The sequence below is a fragment of the Dermacentor albipictus genome, chromosome 1 (genome assembly GCF_038994185.2).
Source record: "Dermacentor albipictus isolate Rhodes 1998 colony chromosome 1, USDA_Dalb.pri_finalv2, whole genome shotgun sequence".
NCBI lineage: Eukaryota > Metazoa > Arthropoda > Arachnida > Ixodida > Ixodidae > Dermacentor > Dermacentor albipictus.
This window is the reverse complement of record NC_091821.1, coordinates 182,169,999-182,189,248: the sequence shown is the minus strand read 5'-3', so window position 1 is coordinate 182,189,248 and position 19,250 is coordinate 182,169,999. Positions and strand designations below refer to the sequence as shown.

Sequence of the window (19,250 nt, the reverse complement as noted above, 5' to 3'; positions counted from 1 at the left end):
ATTGTTTCCGGAAATTTGCAAAAGGCAAAGCAGTGAAAAAATTAAGCCAGTATGAATCTTTTATTGCTTCGTTTAACCTGAGGGTGGAAAAATATGGCAGTTTTTACTTTTACACAACTTTTACACGAGGCATCACAATCAGAGACAGTAAAGACCGTGCTTGAGAGACTCGCTCGTAAGTATCTGCCACTGGGCAACTCAAGTGACGAAGACTATCCGCCTTACAAAGGCTTATCTTGCCCCGAGCTAGATAACCCCTTCAAGGGATGCGAAGTAAGGGAAGCTCTCCAGAATCCAAATGGCAGGTCTCCCCTGGTCCTGATGGCATTCCCAACCGGGCCCTCAGAAAGCTGAACAACTGCTCTATAGAATAGTTGACAGAGGAGATCAATGGAATATGGGAACGAGGGGTTGTCCCAGAGTCCTGGAAAATGGCCTCGGTCATCCTCATTCCAAAGGCTGGAAGACCCCCCGAGTCTCTCAAACCTCAGACCCATTTCCCTCACTTCCTGCATGGGGAAAGTGGCGGAACTAGTCATACACAATCGAATTTCCAAGCACATCGAGAAACAAGGACTGTTTCCGTATAACATGATCGGCTTTCGTCCGGCCCTGTCAATGCAAGACGTGATGAAGCTCATCAAGTGTCAAATCATTGACACAAGAGATATAAGAGGCATCTTAGGCTTAGACCTGGAGAAGGCCTTTGACAACGTATCCCATGCTCACATTCTGAATTCCATCTCGGAGCTCAATTTGGGAGACGCCTTCCACAAATACATAAGCTCGCTCCTTAGGGATCGCAAGGCCACGCTCAAGATCGGTGACCTCAAGTCCTACAATTTCAGTTTGGGTCCCGGAGGCACGCCACAAGAAGCGGTAGTCTCACCACTGCTTTTTAACATCGCCACGAAGAAATTATCGCAAAGGCTCTCCAGCATAGAAGGGATCAATCATATGCTCTACGATGACATCACGATCTGGTGCACCAGAGGAAGCGAAGGAGCTGTTGAATCAGGCTCTAGATCAAACAGAGATGTACCTGGAAAATACAGGGCTTAGATGTTCCCCGAGCAAGTCTGAGCTCCTCCTCTACAGGCCAGTCAGGAGAGGTCGCAAACCTAGAGGCTGGAAACCGTTGTCTGAAATAAACAGCAAACTCCACACTAAAGGCGGCTGTACCATCCCCAGAGTAGACACCATTCGGGTCCTTGGCATGCTAATCGAATCCAATGGCAGTAACAATACGACATTCAACAAGCTCACAGCCAAGACTGAGAACATGATCAGACTCATCAACAGAGTCTCGAACAGGCGCGGAGGCCTAAAGGAAGACAACCTCCTCAGGTTGTTCCACGCCTTCCTCATGAGTCATATAGTTTATGTGGCAGCCATGCACAATTGGTATAACTCCGAGAAGAAACAATTAAACACGCTCATGAGAAAAAGTATAAAGAAAGTACTAGGCATTGCGTTACGGGTGAGCACAGACCTCCTTATGCAACTAGGAGTGCACAACACATTGGACGAGATAATCGAGGCCCAGAAGTCAGCCTAACTGGCCCATCTATCCTGTACCCAGCTGGAAAGAAGATCCTGGCAGTTCTTGGGATCAACCTTGTCCTCATGGAGGAGTGCAAATATGAAACCTCAGAAGACCAAAGGAACAACATACAAGTCGCACCATTTCCCCATAATGTTGATCCTCAACACAACATAGACAGACGCAGGGCAAGAGCCCTTGCCCTCCTGAAGCGTACCAAAGACGATCCATACTCGGCATGTTTTGTCGACGCAGCCCAATATGAAGAGTCGTCTAACTTCGCCATTGCCCTCGTTGATCACAACGGACAGATAGTGAATGCGGCTTCCTTGAAGTGCTCAACACCAACCAGACCGGAGCAGGTCACAGTTGCTATAGCACTCCTAGATAACAGCAGATTACAAATCTTCACCAATTCGAGATCGGCGGTCAGGGCTTTCGCTTCAGGATCCATCGCTGAGGAGGCTCACAAGATTCTCAAGAACAAGATAATCTCTCCGCACACAATCATGTGGTTTCCCTCGACCCCCAGCTTGACTCCTTTCCCAATCTCAATGACATCGCCCACTTCCAAGCGCGCGCACTAACCCACCGCACGGAAGCAGGGTCGAGCTCAGACTCCAGGGTTCTCGAGTTTCGGGAGACTCTCACCACTTTCAGCGAAATCACTACCCACTATCACCTGTGTAGGAGGACATATCCCCCCCTCATAGCAAACTGGCTGGACCTCTGGCGTCCACTTTACGCATGCGTCAGACTAAGTGCTATCCAAACCTGGCCCTTTTCCATACGATCACTCCAGAGGCTTTTAAGCTCTACTTGCCCCAACTGTGGGGCTGTTAGCAATCTTGCACACATGCTCTGGCGATGCCCCTCGTTACAGGGACCCAATCAAATCACGGAAGAAGAATGGAGCTCTGCCATCCAGAGCTCAGAACTTTTGCGTCAAACTTGGGCTGTCCAGAGAGCCCACGATACGGCAGTTAGTTGGCCTACCAGTCCCCACATGGGAGCGGCCCGCAGCTCTGCCCTAGGACACAGCTTCTCAGGACTATGTAAATAAACTTCTTTGTCTGTCTGCCTGTACTTGTTTTCATCTCATTAAAGCTTTCAAATAAAAGTGGATGAGCCCTTTTTCTGTGCAACTGTGTTGCTTCTTGTCTAACTTTATCACAATGATCACAAAACAATGAATACTCAATTAAGTATTCCAAAACAAAAAAATCACCACCCAAGCACTCCGTACAGATGGTTAACCAGCGAAACTGAAACGATGTGCAGCCCCGGTGTTTACCACTGGGTCCCGACGGTTCATTAAACGCCAGCTTAGTAGGCTGCTGGATCATCGGTATGCAGTTGCTGCTTGCACTCGGCTGCACGAGCCTGTTCTTGTGCCCGGGCTGCAGCATTGGGATGGCGTAGACGAGCTCATTCCCGGTTCTGCTTGCGGCATTGCTGATCGAAAGCTGCCTGCTTCTTAGAAGCAGGCACATACCCAGAATTTTTTTTCGGGGGGAGGGGGCCCCAACCCAAGGTAACTTTTCTACGCAAATGAGGGGGGAGGGGAGAATATGTTCAAACATATTGCCAAATATTAAACTTTATGCATACACAATAAGTGAAACTGAGCGTTAACCTATGCTTGCTTTATCTGCTTGCCTCGGCTTCTTCTTGATACACTGGGTCTTCCCGCTTGTAAATTTTGCTGACAAGTCCGTGTTTAACAGACCACACACATTGATAGGAGAGAATGAATACGCCAATCTTGGAGGCAACGCATGTGAAATATGTGAGCGGGCTGCTCCCGCAAGCAGTACATGATACAGGTCTCTCGATACATGTTTTTCCAATGAATATTATGTGTATATGGCTGTCACCAGTAAAGGAATGAATCTCATTTTCTTTCTGAAAAATTATCAACACAAAAGGGAAATGCAGTACTCACAGTAGAGAGCAAAACATCCATTGCAATTAGCCAAAGCAGAGAAAATTAAGAAGAAAAGTTGGTCCCTACCTAGCCATGAGGGTAGCATGCAGGGCTGACACATGGAAACGGCTCCCAGAGGAACAAGGACTCTTGAAGTGGATCACAGGCTCCACCCGCACCAGCAGGAAGAGCTGTGCTCCTAAATGGCCAGGGCTGCAAACCAGACCCCGCTCAAGCAGTGACGCCTCCAGCTGGCCCACACACACACCCACTCGATCACCCTGCACACAAGCAACTCTCAAACATTGCACCACATTCTGAAGAAATCACAGCTGACAGGTAAGCCTACACTACAGCCACACACCTGCAATTAAAGGCCTATGAACAATGTTATCTAACACACACACACACACACACACACACACACACACACACACACACACACACACACACACACACACACACACACACACACGCACGCACGCACGCACGCACGCACGCACACACACACACATGTATATTAGTAATAATAAAATGAAAAAATAATTGTGTCAGACTCCGCACATAGTTTCCGCAGCCCTGAGTCAATGCCTCAGCTAAGCAGCTCCAATGCCATGTACCCCTCTGCCGATAGCACAAACACGATTTTTATAGAAGGAATGCCAAAGGATGGTATATTCCCTTTAACACCACCGTTGGCATTGTTGCCACTGCTGCCCCTGCTGGCAAAGGGACAACGTTAGGTGATGTCATTCTGTGCCTTTGCAAGTGGGCAAATTTATCCATAAAGAGGCAGTTTGGGTTATCAATGACGGCACTCTGCTTGATGGCACTCATAAACTAATCACTTTCCCTAAAGACAGCTCAATCACATCAAGCTTTCTACTTCCGGTGTGCAGCACTCCACACCCTGTTGTTTTGCTCATCTGCATGCAATTTTTGTGCCTGCAAATACATCATCTCTATATCAGTTTTCATCTCTGCTGGTCATCAATACTGTCTCTGCACACACCCTGGCATGTGACTGAAGGATTCCATTCTTCAAGGAAAGAACCCCGTGTTTGCCGGTACCTTTACCACGTTGCTATAAAATACCATAATGTAACTCTTTAATGTAATTTCTTCTGTTTAGGCTCATGCTATCCTTAGCAGTAGTCTTGTGCAGCAGTGTGGCGGTTGAAGTGCTGGTCGAAGGCAGTGGTAACACTCCATATGTATGCTGCAGCTGATGCAAGGCTCATGCTTGCCGCTACAGCTAAAGCAGCGAGCACACAGCTGTGTTAAAGCATGGCGGAGATGCACTAATGTAGACACATAATTAGAATATCATAGAATGTATCAAACAGCAGCAGCACTGGTGGCTCCCTCTTGCGATGTCATGAACAACTGCAACAAGTCATAAATATCCTTAGGTTGCATGACTTTTCTCTTCGAGAATAGCACTGTAAATATGTAGAAAAAAATATTGTCATGATTATGTCACTTCCAACATGTTTATGACAGCAAATAAGTGCAACAGTTCCACATATTTCGGTTAAAACAATGCATCACAAGATGTCTCTGCAAGTGCTGCTCCTCAAGCTTACATCTTTCATCATGCTAGTATACATGCATATGCTAAAATTGTCTAGAATGAAACTTATCTCTCGGTTATGTAAGACTGCATGAAATTTGCGATTTCTCGAATTAGTAAGTGCAGTTGACTTCCATTAATATGACATTAGTTCATTCAATGTTCTTTTTCATTAGACCATGTTCAAAGGTCACACAAAGCACTGGTGATGGGCACTATATTCTTATCCCTTACCTGTATGGCCCTGTTCACTGGCTTGCGAAACATTTGGATGCTTTTGACCTTTTTTGTCACTTTCAAGGATGGGATCTCAACCACCTGCAATTAAATAAACACATGTTGTACATTAATAATGTACATTGCATTGTAAATAATATATTATTTAATGGAGCATAACTGCGAGTCAGCCTAGTTGGAATAGATTCATTTTTTAAAAAACTTTTCGTGCACAAACAAACAGGGACGAATAATGCGTGCGTGCATGTGTGTGTGTGTGGAGGTTACACACCACGCAAAGACAAACTCCCAGCACTCCCTGGACAAGAATGCTATAAAGGGGATGCACCTTTTTGATGCACAAATTGATGCATTTATATAATGTATGTCAATGACCAAGCTGGCACACGACTTGGAAAAACAAACAGTGCTAAAAATGGGGCCAAACAAAGACAAGACAGTGCACTATCGTGTGTCGTCTTGTTTGCAGGCCAGACTTGTTGCAGCCCAGGTAACAGTGGAGATAACCATTGTTTTCCAGTCAGATCTTCTACTAAGAGGTATGGCCACGGTTACGTATGGAAGACGGCGGGCACTATTTACAAGTCACCTATCACTCAATCGTGCTTTCAGCATTGTGGGCACGCTATATTATTCTAGATTTAAAAATACAGGAATGAAGCTTTGCACTAGAACTTTGATAGTATCATATGATGCAAGTTTCACTCACTTTTGGTGACCTGCTGTTCGACTTGTTTCAAGAGATGTTTGGAAGAAACTTGCCATGATGGTACTGTACTCATCACGCGACGTATATTGGTATTTGAACACACACAGGAATTGATGAGGCAGACAGTGCGAAGCAGGGCTGCTTCCTGTTTAGAAGACATTGTGAAAATTACAGCATTCGTAGTTCGCAGTAAAATTAGGGCCAACTAGCTCCAAGAGATTTGAAAGCGTTGTCCCCCCTTGAAAATTGCCGAGACATTTAGTTAGGATGGCCTCTCTGCAGTAAGTAGCATGTGTTAAGACAGGGTAGGCGACAGGGCTAGGTGACTGGCCATGGCCGTCTGGTGTTGAGCGATCGGGCAGTGACGAGACGCCCTCCCTATGTCCATATTTATCCACCAACTTCATTCTTTACGCCTTTTATGCATGTGTCCCCCCTCCTCTTCGTATCCCTCACCCCCTCCCCTTCTTAAAACTCTTTTTTGTTAGTGACGGTCACATTCTTCAACATCCACAGGGTTCTTGAATGGCACGGCAGCCGCTAACATTCCTGTATTCCTGTTTCTGCGTGGACTTCACGAGGCCATTCACCTACCTGCCCTCTCACTTGTTTGTTGTGGAGGTTTCTCAGCTTGCCTGGCCCAGCACCACCATCTTTGATATATTTTGCCATGCGGAAATCAGCCTTCTGTAGGTCTTTCTTTCTTGTCTTGTTTTTTTTGCCCTGTTTTCATTTCTAACAGCATATACAAACTAGCCTAACAGCAAGCTCTTCTCAAGTTTATTAACATAATGAAAACCAGAGACAAGGGAAAGAAAAATAATAAAAAAGAAAAGGGAGGGAGGTGCTTGTTATGCATATCCTAGACAAGCAAGCTGCATTACTTTCGGACTCCTTTTCTTCTGCACAGCGTGGTCGACGATTCGGTCAAGTACCAGAAAGGAGAAGCTCTTCAACGACAGGAAGGCATGGTCGGAAGCAACAACGCCCCTAAGTTTTTTGCATGCACTCGTCCCATGTTTATATGTGTGAGGAATTTTCAATGCTGATCCCTCCTCAGCAGTTATAGTTAACATGATCCGAAATGAGATAGTGGTGCACCATGAGTGGGGCCACAACGCTCTGTGCATAGGAGAGGCGATTACCCCCATGACACCCCCTCCCCTTCAAGCTGCCACTAGCTCTCACCTTGCTTTCACTTTCAAGCTTTCCCTTTCATCAATGTCACTCTTTCAGAACCCACCTCCTGAAACTTTCTGTTCCGTGGGAAAGGGGAAGGGAGGGGGGTTAGAAAATTTCACGGGGGGGAGGGGATTTGACACCCCAAATCCCTCCACCCCACCCGGCTACACCAATGGTTTCATAGTACACACCTGAACAACTTGTCTTAAAAGAAGCAAAATAGAAAAAAAAGGCAGTTTCAGGTGAGATATGTGAAAATGTGAAGGAACATAGACCAAACACCTGTGCTTCCTGTGCTTTCTAAACATAACAGCTGTTTGGTGAGTACCCTGAAGGTACTCTGTAACCTGTTTTTTTTTTTTAAAGGATGGGTTTTACATGCCAAAACCACGATCTGATTATGAGGCACGCCGTAGTGGGGGGCTTCGGAATAATTGGGCCACCTGGAGTTCTTTAACGTGCACCTAAATCTAAGTACACGGGTGTTTTTGCATTTTGCCCCTATCGAAATGTGGCCACCATGGCCGGAATTTGATTCCCTGACCTTGTGCTTAGCAGCGCAACACCAAAGCAACTAAGCAACCACAACGGGTCTGCAAGACCTTTTGAGCATAGCTGCTTAGTGAAAAAGGAATGTGAAAGCTGCTTCTCATTAGACAATACTGTCAGGAAACTGAGGGGGTCTAAGAAAGGCTAAACATGTTGAAAAGAAGAGCAAGACAACTGGTTACATAAAATTTGTCAGTATGAAATCAAGTGTCATAGGATAGCTAGCCATAGAAGTCGCAATTGTTGCTTATTGTACATCTTTGAGCTGCAGAAAATCAACCAACTGTAGAAATGCACATGCGATTCTTACAATCACAAGTCACACATGAAAAAATTTATTGATGAAAACCTACTCCTTTGTATGCAGATATCACTCAAACAATGCTTGGACGTTCTGCAAAGAGACTGGCCACTTAATTTCGAAAACTGCCAGGATCGACAGCCTACTGGAGATAGCAAATGTAACTAATAAAAAAATTATTATTTACCTAATTGCTCAATTATTTAGGTAACGTGAGTAATGCAAACAAACAGCACAATAAGCATTAATTAATTTGTTAGGAACCGGATTGATTTGATATTAATTAATTACTTAATTATTATATGTTCCACTTACATAAGTTTTTTCAGAGTTCGATAATTAAAAATAATTTAATACCTTATATTGTATTCAGATCTTCATATTGCGGAGACAACCACTGTGTATAATTTAAACTGGAACACCTCAGGAAAAAGCAAGGCTTAATTTTAAATGAATATGTCATGTGAACAAAATAAGCTAAAAGAAAAAACACTAACAAGACAAAGTTGGGTGCCCGCAATAGCGGCGCACAACCAGCACAACTGAGAACAGCAGGAATGAGCGGCAGAAAACCCTTCGCGACGGATGCTGGCAGCAGCGCTGCTGTCACGGGCTGGCATCCAAGTGCCAGACCTTTCCACACGTTCGGCCTCACAGCAATGCATGGCACAATGCTGCCCCTGAACATATCACCTCCTTCTATTACACTGTAGTTTCCCTCTAATAACTGGCTGCTCTTTCCTTCAACTTCCTGGAATCCCCATCCCTTTTCCGACATATTCCTGTGCTTTCTAAACATAACAGCTGTTTGGTGAATTTTGTTAGATATAATGACAATGCAGTGAGAAGCAGAAGAAAAAAATGAAGAAATCTTATTACAGTTATAAAGCTGGTGCCATCTGGTGGCAGAACGTGATACCGATGCACTGACACTATGGTCTTGAAGATTGCCTGGTACAACTTTCCACTGCATCTCCTGATCTTGAGCTCATGTCAATAAAAATCAGTGCAACAGGTGGATCATAATAAGCATAGTTTTGTGAGAGCACAGTGGTACAGCGTTGAATGCTGTAGGAATGACAAAAAAAGGGGAAGGCTACAAGGGTGTGGCAGTGGTAGCACTTGATTTCTAATAACTCAGTTTATCTGTACATGGTGCACTCAAAAACATTTCATGGGAAAGTATCCATGAGATGTCCTTTTTTTAGCAGAAACATTCAACATCTTCCATGAAAGGCGTTGCAGGGCCAATTTAATGTGACATTTGTGCATGATGTGAACGACACATTACTGGCATATTATGTCTGGCAAGCATTCATGTTCTTTTTCTCTTCCTATTCTTTTTGTTTCCTGTAATGGTGAAACAGAGATTTTTTTGGTGCTGTGGCTGATGATGCCAATACAGGCAAAAGCCATTTGCAATTATAACATATAGTATCACTCAAGAATGAAATGTGGACCGAAAGAAACAAAGCAGGACAGTTGTTACACTTAAAGAAGGCGTAAAACACTTTTCTAGCTAATCATAGAATGGCTTCAATATTAAAGGACACAATCTCGCGAATCTCATGTTGCAAAAATGTTTCAAATCCTTCAAGTATAAGTAGAGTTGTCACACGGAAGGACAGCCTTGTCTCTCTTCTTGTCACTGCTAGCATGCTGGATGGAAGCTACACAGGGAAGAAGCAATGAGAGTGAAGCCTCGCCCAATAGTTGAGTGTCTTGGCAGCAAAAAGGCTTGTAGCGGCACCCCGTGGCAGCTGTTGTGCACTATACTATGCAGCGCTCCACTGCTATCTCGAAGACCAAGCACAGTAGACGCTACTATGTGCACTTGTCGTGTGTAGACTGGCAGTGCAAAGATGAAACAATTCTTCTGCCTTTTTTGAGATTGCAGACATACATTTCATTTATTTAACCCTTTAAGGACAGTAAAAAAAAATGAGAAAAGCTTGCATGGAATTTTTTTTCGCTCTCAAGTGAGTGTGATGATCACATAAATCAAGACCACGCAAAAAAATTGTCAGAAAGGTGAATTTTACTAGGAAAACAATTTTTTTTACACTGTAACAAAAGTGGGCTTCACTGCACACAAGTTAGTGTATGCTCCCAACATCACATACACATGATTCTGACGATCACACAAAGCAAGAAAATTAAACAAAAAAATTGTCAGAAGGGTGCAGTTTACTAAGAAAAAATTTTTTTTTACAGAGTAACGATAGTGGACTTCACTGCACACAAGTGGGTCTTTGCTACCAACTCCACTCTTCCACAGCTCCTTACACCATCTCATGTCATTTACAAGCACAAAATAAAGTACTATCTGGAAGAAGCACAGAGCAACATAAGAGCTCAAATTGTCTTCAGGCCTGCAGAAAAAACAGATAAAAAGTGCTAGACGAGCTGGCCTCATTGTTCATTTTTTTTTGGCAAGTTTATCGCTTGATGAGCTGAGCTTGTTTCCATCCTTAAAAGGTTAACTCAAAATCAGCAATTATGTATTACTGAAAATGTTCTCACGATCACGAAATCAGCCAATAGCTTTGGTGGGTCTAGAGGCTTGCAATGATGCTGCATGAGGAGATTACGGAAGCAAGAGCAAGCAATTTTTTGCCATTTTTGACACAAGATTGTAAGTTCCCTTCTGCATGCAGTGGAGTAACATTTGGCTCACATATTCACAGCAGCCTTTATGACAGATTGGCAACGTTTTCTTATTATGTTCAAAAAGTGTTTCAAGGCCCCTTTAATTACTTGAAATTGGGACAAGCAATCATAGTGTAAATGAGTTTTAAATGTGCTTTCTCCTTTGCAGGAAGTAGTGCACCAGCACCATCAGATCTGGAAGATTATGATGCACTACTTCCAAAGCATACAGAGCTGCACTTGAATATAGTATTAGGAGCATCTTGTTGAGTGTACTGCAGCAGTGAGTGAGTCTGCTGGAGAAGCTCTTCTGCACTTCTGCTTTTTTTTAATACATGTACATTCTTGCAGACTGACAAAGAGACAAATGGGTGACTAAACACTCACATCATTGATGCTGACTGATCCCTGCAGGATGGTGCCTGTCAGCACTGTGCCCTGGCCCTTGACTAAGAAACAGTGGTCCACTGACAGAACAAGGGGCCCCTTGTCCTGTCGCTCAGGCAATCGGGCATCCCGACATAGGGCTTCCACTAATCCAGTCAACCCCAGTGCAGACGATGGCTCAACATGCTGCACAAGTTCCGATGGCAGAAATCAAGGTGCCACGTGCATGCAGACAATTATGAACACTAACAAGCATGCAGTGAAACTTCTCGGGATTTCAATTTCGTTATGCTAGCTGCTAGTATGTGCTATGTATCATCAGCTGCTGGAAAAAGTGAAGTGGGAAAAGTATCAAATGTAAGAGAATAAGGGGAGAGGAGTGGAAGAAGCAACGAGATGACATGAAAAGTTATAGCCCAAAAACAGAGAAGGAAAGAAAATGAGGGCACAATAACATACTTACTTTCCTTGATTCTCATTAAGATGCAAACTGCGATAGTGTGAAATTGAAAGTATATTCCCTTTGTTTCTTCCTCTCCCCCACATTTTTTGAAGTCCTTTCTCCCAGCTCTTTGGGGGCATGCACAGGAGCTATGGGACACATTTCAGAATCATAAATGCATCGATTCCTATCCTATGATGGCACTCAGTCTGAAATGGCTTTACCTTCACACTTCCTCTCCACCAGGACAAAAAGATCACCCCAATCAGGGCTGCTCTATTACGTCAGAGAAACTGACAATGACTATGGAAAAGGTGCTCAAATACATTACAGGGATAGAGACAAAAAAATGTTCCATCATCCCTTTTTTTTTTGCTTTGTTAGACAACTGTCCCTAATGGTGGTATGGAACTAGAATTTCTTGAATGCATGACAAATCAATTATTATATCCTTTTCAAATGCAACTAGCTCCAGATGCATGCCAAAAGCAGCTCTCAATATGGACAGCTTCTTACTTTGCCACCATTTTCTCAGCAGTTATCTTGGTTTCACAATAATTGATCAGGCTGTTGGCATCTACATTTGCCAATAGAATGGCAGCATTTACAGAAGACAGGTGATCAAGAGTAACAGCCAACCACTTATTTTGCATGTGCACTTATTTGTTAGCATTACTTTGACTCTGAGCCATGTCCCCACATGGGCTGCAGATAGCAATGGTGTCTATTAGTCCTTTCACACAACCATTGTCTCTCCCACTGTCACTGCTTTCTGCCTGTGTGCCTGCATATACGTATGGTATGCTGTCATGTAATGACCCATGCTGCTTTCTCTTAGATGGCACTCACTGAAGAGTGGTGCTGAACAGTGTGTTCATTTGTCTGTGCAGTGCCCTGACTTTTAAGCAGTCATGCTTTTTTTTTATATGAGACCTCTTTTATTATGTGGTTTCACTGTATTTGTGTACATGTTTCTCAAACAATCGCCACACTCCATCGAATGACCACTGATGTTTGCTGCACTGCACTGCCTACCTGTACGTCATGCACATGTTTATGCAGTGAGCCATCCTTGAGCCTATGCCACATTTTCCACTATGGCGCTTTTCCTTGTGGGTTGCTTTCATTTTAGCATGCTGCGTGCATGTACACGCACATGCACATGACTTGAGGTGTGAAGGAGGTGGTATATACAAGCTATCTTATGAATTCGCGCTGCTAGAATTCATATTGTGTGAGAATCTACATTTTCTGATCTGCTGTAGTAGCAGAATGGCCATTAACATAAAGCATAGCCAGCCAAATGTTTAATTTGTTCTGATAATTCACTTTATCAGCATTCATTGTGTTGAGGTCTGTTATTGCTTTTTGCTTTTACAGTACACGACCCCAAACTGGACAAGATAGTGCCTTGGGCAACTTTGCATATTTTTACAAAAGGTATGTATGCAAGGACAAATTATGCTTGAGCCAACAGCGAGTTGGGATGCCATCTTTAATTTATAGTTGAAGAGCAAATTAAATTTTCAGTACAACGTGCACTTAGCTACAAGTCATAAGCATAACACCCAATAGATTGCTTACATCAGCTCCACCAGGATTTGCAGCCACAGGTATAACAGCTGCATTGGCAAATTTGGTGTTCTCCAGAGTCTTTTTTAACCTTTTTGTCATCTGTAAAAAAAAAACAAAAAAACAAGAGGAATGAAAAATGTCAAAATTATCTGATGTAGCCGTCAACCAATTCATTGCCTTATCTACATGAAGCTGAAGTGAACAAAATACCCTTGGGCTGGTAAATACAATGATGTTCTTGTTCTGCTCTAATCAGCTTCCTTTTGCCACCTGTCCCTGGCTACTGTCCTGCCTATACGCCTCGTGCACCGCCTATAGAGGCGCCACTGATAGCCACCTAGTGGGCGCTTCTAACAGTACGCGCGGGAGCAGTAGCAGATGACAACCCTTTGCAGCAAGGATGGCTGAAGTTCACGGCTGTGATTTCTCTTTTGTTCGGGTGCCAGACTGCTTCTTCTGCGGTGACAGCTGCAGGGAAGATGCTGACCTCTGTGGGAGCGGGTATGAACACGATGTTACCGGGATTGGGACAACATGGTCCACATACGTGCCAGGTGCGTCCCACAGACAAACGCCATGAACCCCATTTACATGAAGTGGAGCTCTTGTTAACTAGCCAATAAATTTTGTTGAGTAATGCGATCTCTCGATCGTTTTTTTTTAAATTCTACCCTTGCCGTAATGCTGCTTTTGTACCTCAATAATAGGCACTCGTCGTTAGTGCAGATTTATATCAAACAAATCCGCATGGTGCAATGTGTGCATATGCCGTTGTGATTTTTCTGCCGATGAATACATGTGATATCGCCGAGTAAGTGCAGTCGAAGTCGCCTCAAGAAGAGTAAATACGAATTTATTGATGGAAACGTGTACATTAGTCAACGAAGACACCAAACGCACAGGTAAACAAAAGCGCATGTTAGTGCTGTATCGCCGATGCAATTCTGCTACATGCATATGCCGATGAACCGCCGTTCCCGCTGCAGTTTTTGTAATTTTAAATTCCCCAAGGGAGCTGCTTGAAAACGTAAAAAGCTAAAGTCTGACTAACATTACAGTACTTTTTTTTTATTTTAGAGAGAGGTGCCACATGATATATTAAAAGGCAGAGCAGCGCCAGCCAAAGTAGGTGAGTACTGGCGGCAAGGCCGGGTTTAGTCCTCTGCAGCGTAAGCATAATAGGAAAGAATTCAATTGAGTACAAAATTCACATGCAAGGAGGGACTATATTGTGAAACAAACAAATCATTCCGCATGTTAAGTCTGCTCGGACAGCATCGAGGTGTGATGACTTCCCAAACGTGATGCGAACTTTTCAGTGAAAAATGGAACAAAAATACCATATGCAGCAACTATTAGCAATTCTCGCCCTGAACCTACCTATTGTCTAAACACATTTCCTCAAAAAAGACAATATCTAGGATGTTCTCGGGCGAAAAGAATAAAGCTGTTAAAGAAGCACTTGCTTGGTATCATTCCGATAAGACACAGCGTGATTTATACCCTTTACAAATGAGGCAGAGTGCAAACCTCGCAGCTCAAAAGAATCAAAGAGTTTTGCATGAAGCAACTAGCAACAGTTAAACATGTGCGAAGCCACGCATGCAATAGACGTAAAAACATGAAGTGCGTGAGAGCTGGTGCTAGGATTTACCGGGCCACATAAAACCAACAATTTCAGTTCTCGCAAACTTCAGTAGCTTTAACATCCAACACAATGCGATCGGGCAGTCGTGCTACCTAGCTAGCGCAATGCAGTAAAGAAGCGGAAAACAATATAAGCGGCAAACGGCATTCCAAACTTTAGCGAAATGCCTTTAAACTGCATGCCGTACTGCAGACGAAGTTCGTCGCTTACGCGTCTATGATCGAGTGGAAAAAAACACCGACGCGAGAAAGGAAAGGATGAGAACAAGAAATTTCCCGCCAAAGCGATGATACATTTTTGATACAGTTGCTCCCGCTGATGAGGCTTTGTGGGGAATGATTAGAACCATATCGTCAGCATGTTATCGCCGGTATTTGAGCCCCCCCCCCCCCCCCCAGCAAATATTCTTCTTCGACATTCCTTGAATCTTTGGCCACCCCATACATGCGAAGGGTGTTGCCTATTTTTCTCTGAAAACGTGAATAAGACAGAGAAGCACTATCAACGACACAACAAACTACGGCGCTCGGCTGGCTCTTCTCCCATGTGTTCTGCGCAAGGCCGCCACCAGCGGCGCATTCATCGGCGCGCACTACGCGTATTGCCAGTGTTCAACAACCAGCATGGCAGATAATTAGGCTGGCATTAAACTGGATGAAAATAAGCTTACTATTACAGGCTCAGTGTGAAGATGCTGTGGTTTAAGTATGGCATGTGTCCAATGGACTACATAGTGTCACGGATTAGAGAGTGTAGAAGGTGAAACGAACTAGAGGAAGACGAAGACTCTGACTGTTGCCTCAGCGCCATATATATCACTTGTACATATACATTATTCTGAACTTGTGGGCCAGCTTTCTTCCTGCAACGTTTTGGTGGAGGTGTTAGGTACAATCGCAGAACTTCGCAGTGGATGTCATCTACCTGCCACCACAATGGCAGATCAACCGACACAACTGACAACGGTTCAGCAGTCCCTGCCAACGGTCATCCTCACTCATCCACAGGATGTGGGGACATTTTAAACCTGACATTCTATTGCAAACTTGACATTCTATCTCAGGGGAACTGCGAAGCAATAGTACAATACACATGAAGCTGACCGAATGAGCTGGGATGTCTGCAAAGAAAAAAATGCAAGATCTCTTTGGCAGACCTGTTGGTCGTCAGTTGGCAGCAAAAAAACAAAAAACTTGCGTGCTGTGCTCACACGTAACAGAACCCTATGTCATGTATATACAGGATGCACTGGCACTCTGTCGAAAGGCTGATAAAAACATGACCGAGGCAGACAAGACTGGTCATATACTAAAGGGTATTGCAGACGATGCCTTCAATCTCCTGATGTGTAAGGATTGTGCCACAGTGGATGCAATTATAAAGGAGTGTCAGTGCTTCGAACAAATGAAGGACCACTGCGTCGATCAAACTTTCGACAGATTGCCCAATACTGCCGCGACCCCTTTGTGCAAAGGGACCAGAAGATATAATGCGCATTGTTTCCCGTGAACTTGAGGCCATGGCTCCAGCTCCAGTTCGTTCCGATTGTCGGAACAGTGTGCCCTCTACCTCGCTTACACAAGTGGTCGTTCGGGAGGAAATAGCAAGTTTGGGCATTCCACTTCTCTGCTGGGTCCACCATACGAAGACCTACCAGATTTCTCTGGCCGCTCGCTCCCAGACGCAAAGCTTTCCTCCACTCCGTTGCAAAGCAGCTGACTGGCGCAGAGCCGATGATAAACCCATATGTTTTAATTGTTCCCTATTTGACACATCGCCCGACATTGCCACAGCAGCTGGTCGTAACCTCTTTGGTGGTCATCTCCGAGTCACTACCTCGAAGTACCAGACAATCACACTTCCTCGCCCTACACGTTGACTAGGAACATCAATGCCGACAGTGCTCCACCTAGGTCCAGCCGCACCCTGTCTCCATAAGGTTGTCAGTCCCGTTCGCCTCTCATTCACTGCTCTATGTCCCCATCTGCAACTGGTCGCTTCAGTTCTGGAAACTAGGTGGTGCAGCTTCCGGAGGTGAAGCTGCAACTCCGACCTGGTCCACAAATCCTCTGTTGACCCTGCTGCCTACACGTGGAAATGCACTGGATGTTGAGGTTGATGGCGTTTCTGCTACATCTCTCGTTGACACAGGAGTGCAGCTTTCAGTTATGAGCGCTGCTCTCCGCCAAAGGCTTAAAAAGGTTCTGATGCCAGCTGTACTGTGCACTGTGTGAGTTGCCAATGGTAGTACTTCACCTGTTACTGGAATGTGCACAGCACATGTGACCATTGGGGGCCATTATACCATTGTTTTATTTATCGTCCTTAAGCACTGTCCACACGACTTCATTCTTGGCCTCGACTTCCTTTCGAAACATTCTGCCCAAATTGACTGCTCTGCAGGTGTTGTACAGATGGATCTGCCATTTCCTGTCAACGCCACAACTTGTGCTTCACACTGCTTATGCTCCGCTGAGTTTGCAAGGCTGTCTCCACAAGCTGCTACAAATGTCTTTCCGGCGCCTTTTCCTCCCGTTCCTGATGGCGAGTACACCGTGTCACCGCTTACTGACATGGTTTTGTCACGCGATATTGCTCTACTGAGCGCCATAATCCAGATCCTCGAAAACAGTGCTCATGTGCCCATCCTCAATTTTGGATTTTCTATGCATGTACTTCCACATGGCATTGCCATAGCGCATATCACCCCTTTGGAAGAATTTGAGATCTCTTTGGCCTCTGAATTCTTCCTCAGCACCAATAGACCTTTGTCACCTACTCCTTCATCCTCGACGCCAGTGGACGACATTTGTAAGATGATTTGCCCCTAATCTTCATTCCAAGCAAACAACTTTTCGTTACCTTTTGTCATCTTATTGGGATATCTTTGATTTGGACGACCGTCCTCTTGGTCAGACATCTGTTGCCACACATCGCATCAACTCGGGGGATACCAGCCCCATTCATAGGCAGCCATATCGTGTCTCCGCAACAGAAAAGGTCAACAAGATGATGGACAAGCACATCGTTGAACCTTCCAGTAGCCTGTGGGCATCACTGGTCGTCTTAGTAAAGAAAAAGACAATTCGTGGCACTTCTGCATTGACAACTGTCCCCTCAACAAGATAACAAAAAAGGGTGTTTATCCACTGTCTCGCATAGAGGATGCTCTTGACTGCTTTCAAGGACCCCAATACTTTTCACCAATTGACCTCTGTTCTGCCTATAGGAAGATTAGCGAAGATGCGATGGAGCATGAGAAAACTGCCTTCGTCCCAATGGACATTTTGCACCAATTAAAAGTCATGCCCTTTGGATTACACAATGCACCAACTACATTTAAGCACATCATGGGCTCTCTCCTGCACGGCTTGAAGTGGTCAAATGCCTCTGTTACCTCGACGATACGATTTGTTTTCACCGAACTTTGAGAGCCACCTGCAGTGCCTCACGACCATCCTCTGCGTGTTTCACAGTGCTGGCTTTCAGCTAAGCTCTTCCAAGTGCCAATTTGGTCGCCGCAAAATTACCATGCTCGGACATCTCGTAAATGCCACAAGAATCCAACCTGATCCACAGAAAGTCCATGCCATGCTTAATTTTCCTGTATGGTTTTCAACAAAGGATGTCCGCAGTTTTATGGACTTATGCTCTTATTTCCAGTTATTTGTGAAAACAATTTGCCAACATCGCTCACCCTCTCACCGATCTTAAGAAAGACGTCTCTTTCGCTTGAGGACCAAGACAAGAGAAAGCCTTCTCTGCCCTGATTGAGTGGCTTACAACTTCGCCGATTCTGTCACACTTTGCACCTTCTGCGCCCACCGAAGTAGAAACTGACGCGAGTGCCCATGGCATCGGCACTGTCCTCGTTCCGCGTCAACAGTGCCAAGACTGTGTAATCGCTTATGCCAGTCACCTTCATTTTATGCCCGAGTGAAATTGCACCATCGCTGAGAGGGAATCTCTCGCACTCATGTGGGTGGTCGCAAAATTTCAACCGTACCTTTTCAGTCGGAGCTTCTGCATCATAACTGATCATTACGCCCTCTGCTGACTCTCCTCTTTGAAGGACCCAAATGGACGACTTGTACATTGGGAATTATGTCTGCAAGAATATACCTTTTCTATTATGTATAAGCCAGGGCGCCTGCATAAACACGCTGAGTGCTTGTCCTGCAATCCCGTCAACGGATTCCGATGCTAACTCGGACATCTGTATTCTGTCCCTCTCTGGCTTTCTTCATATTGGAGATGAGCAACGCCAAGATCCTGTTCTTAGAACACCTATGGACCGCCTAAGCTTGTTGACCAATGACCCTTCATTCCAAATTTTCACCTTGCACGCTGGAACTTTATAATGTAGTAGCGTTCATCATGATGGCCTGGAGCTCCCCCTAGTTAGTCCCAAGCACCTCTGCCTGGCCATGCTCCAGCAACCCCACGACACTCCTACTGCTGGACATCTGGGCATTATTCGTATGTACAACCGCCTATGGAGCCGTTTATTCTGGCTCTGCATTTATCA

General features: G+C 44.7%; 1 protein-coding gene across 3 annotated transcripts in view; it reads right to left on the bottom strand.

Moving 5' to 3' along the window:
• The window catches only part of eEFSec (eukaryotic translation elongation factor, selenocysteine-specific), a 71,567-nt gene that overhangs the window by 38,797 nt on the left and 13,520 nt on the right, over positions 1 to 19,250 (bottom strand). For 2 of the 3 annotated variants that reach the window (XM_070530291.1, XM_070530298.1), the window contains exons 3-6: positions 13,084 to 13,173; positions 11,058 to 11,243; positions 5,278 to 5,361; positions 3,558 to 3,751 (exon numbers count right to left, since the gene is read on the bottom strand). In XM_070530291.1, the coding sequence (XP_070386392.1) occupies positions 3,558 to 3,751; positions 5,278 to 5,361; positions 11,058 to 11,243; positions 13,084 to 13,173 (554 nt within the window). The remainder of the gene's footprint in view (positions 1 to 3,557; positions 3,752 to 5,277; positions 5,362 to 11,057; positions 11,244 to 13,083; positions 13,174 to 19,250) is intronic. The other variant, XM_070530302.1, reaches the window with a different exon arrangement.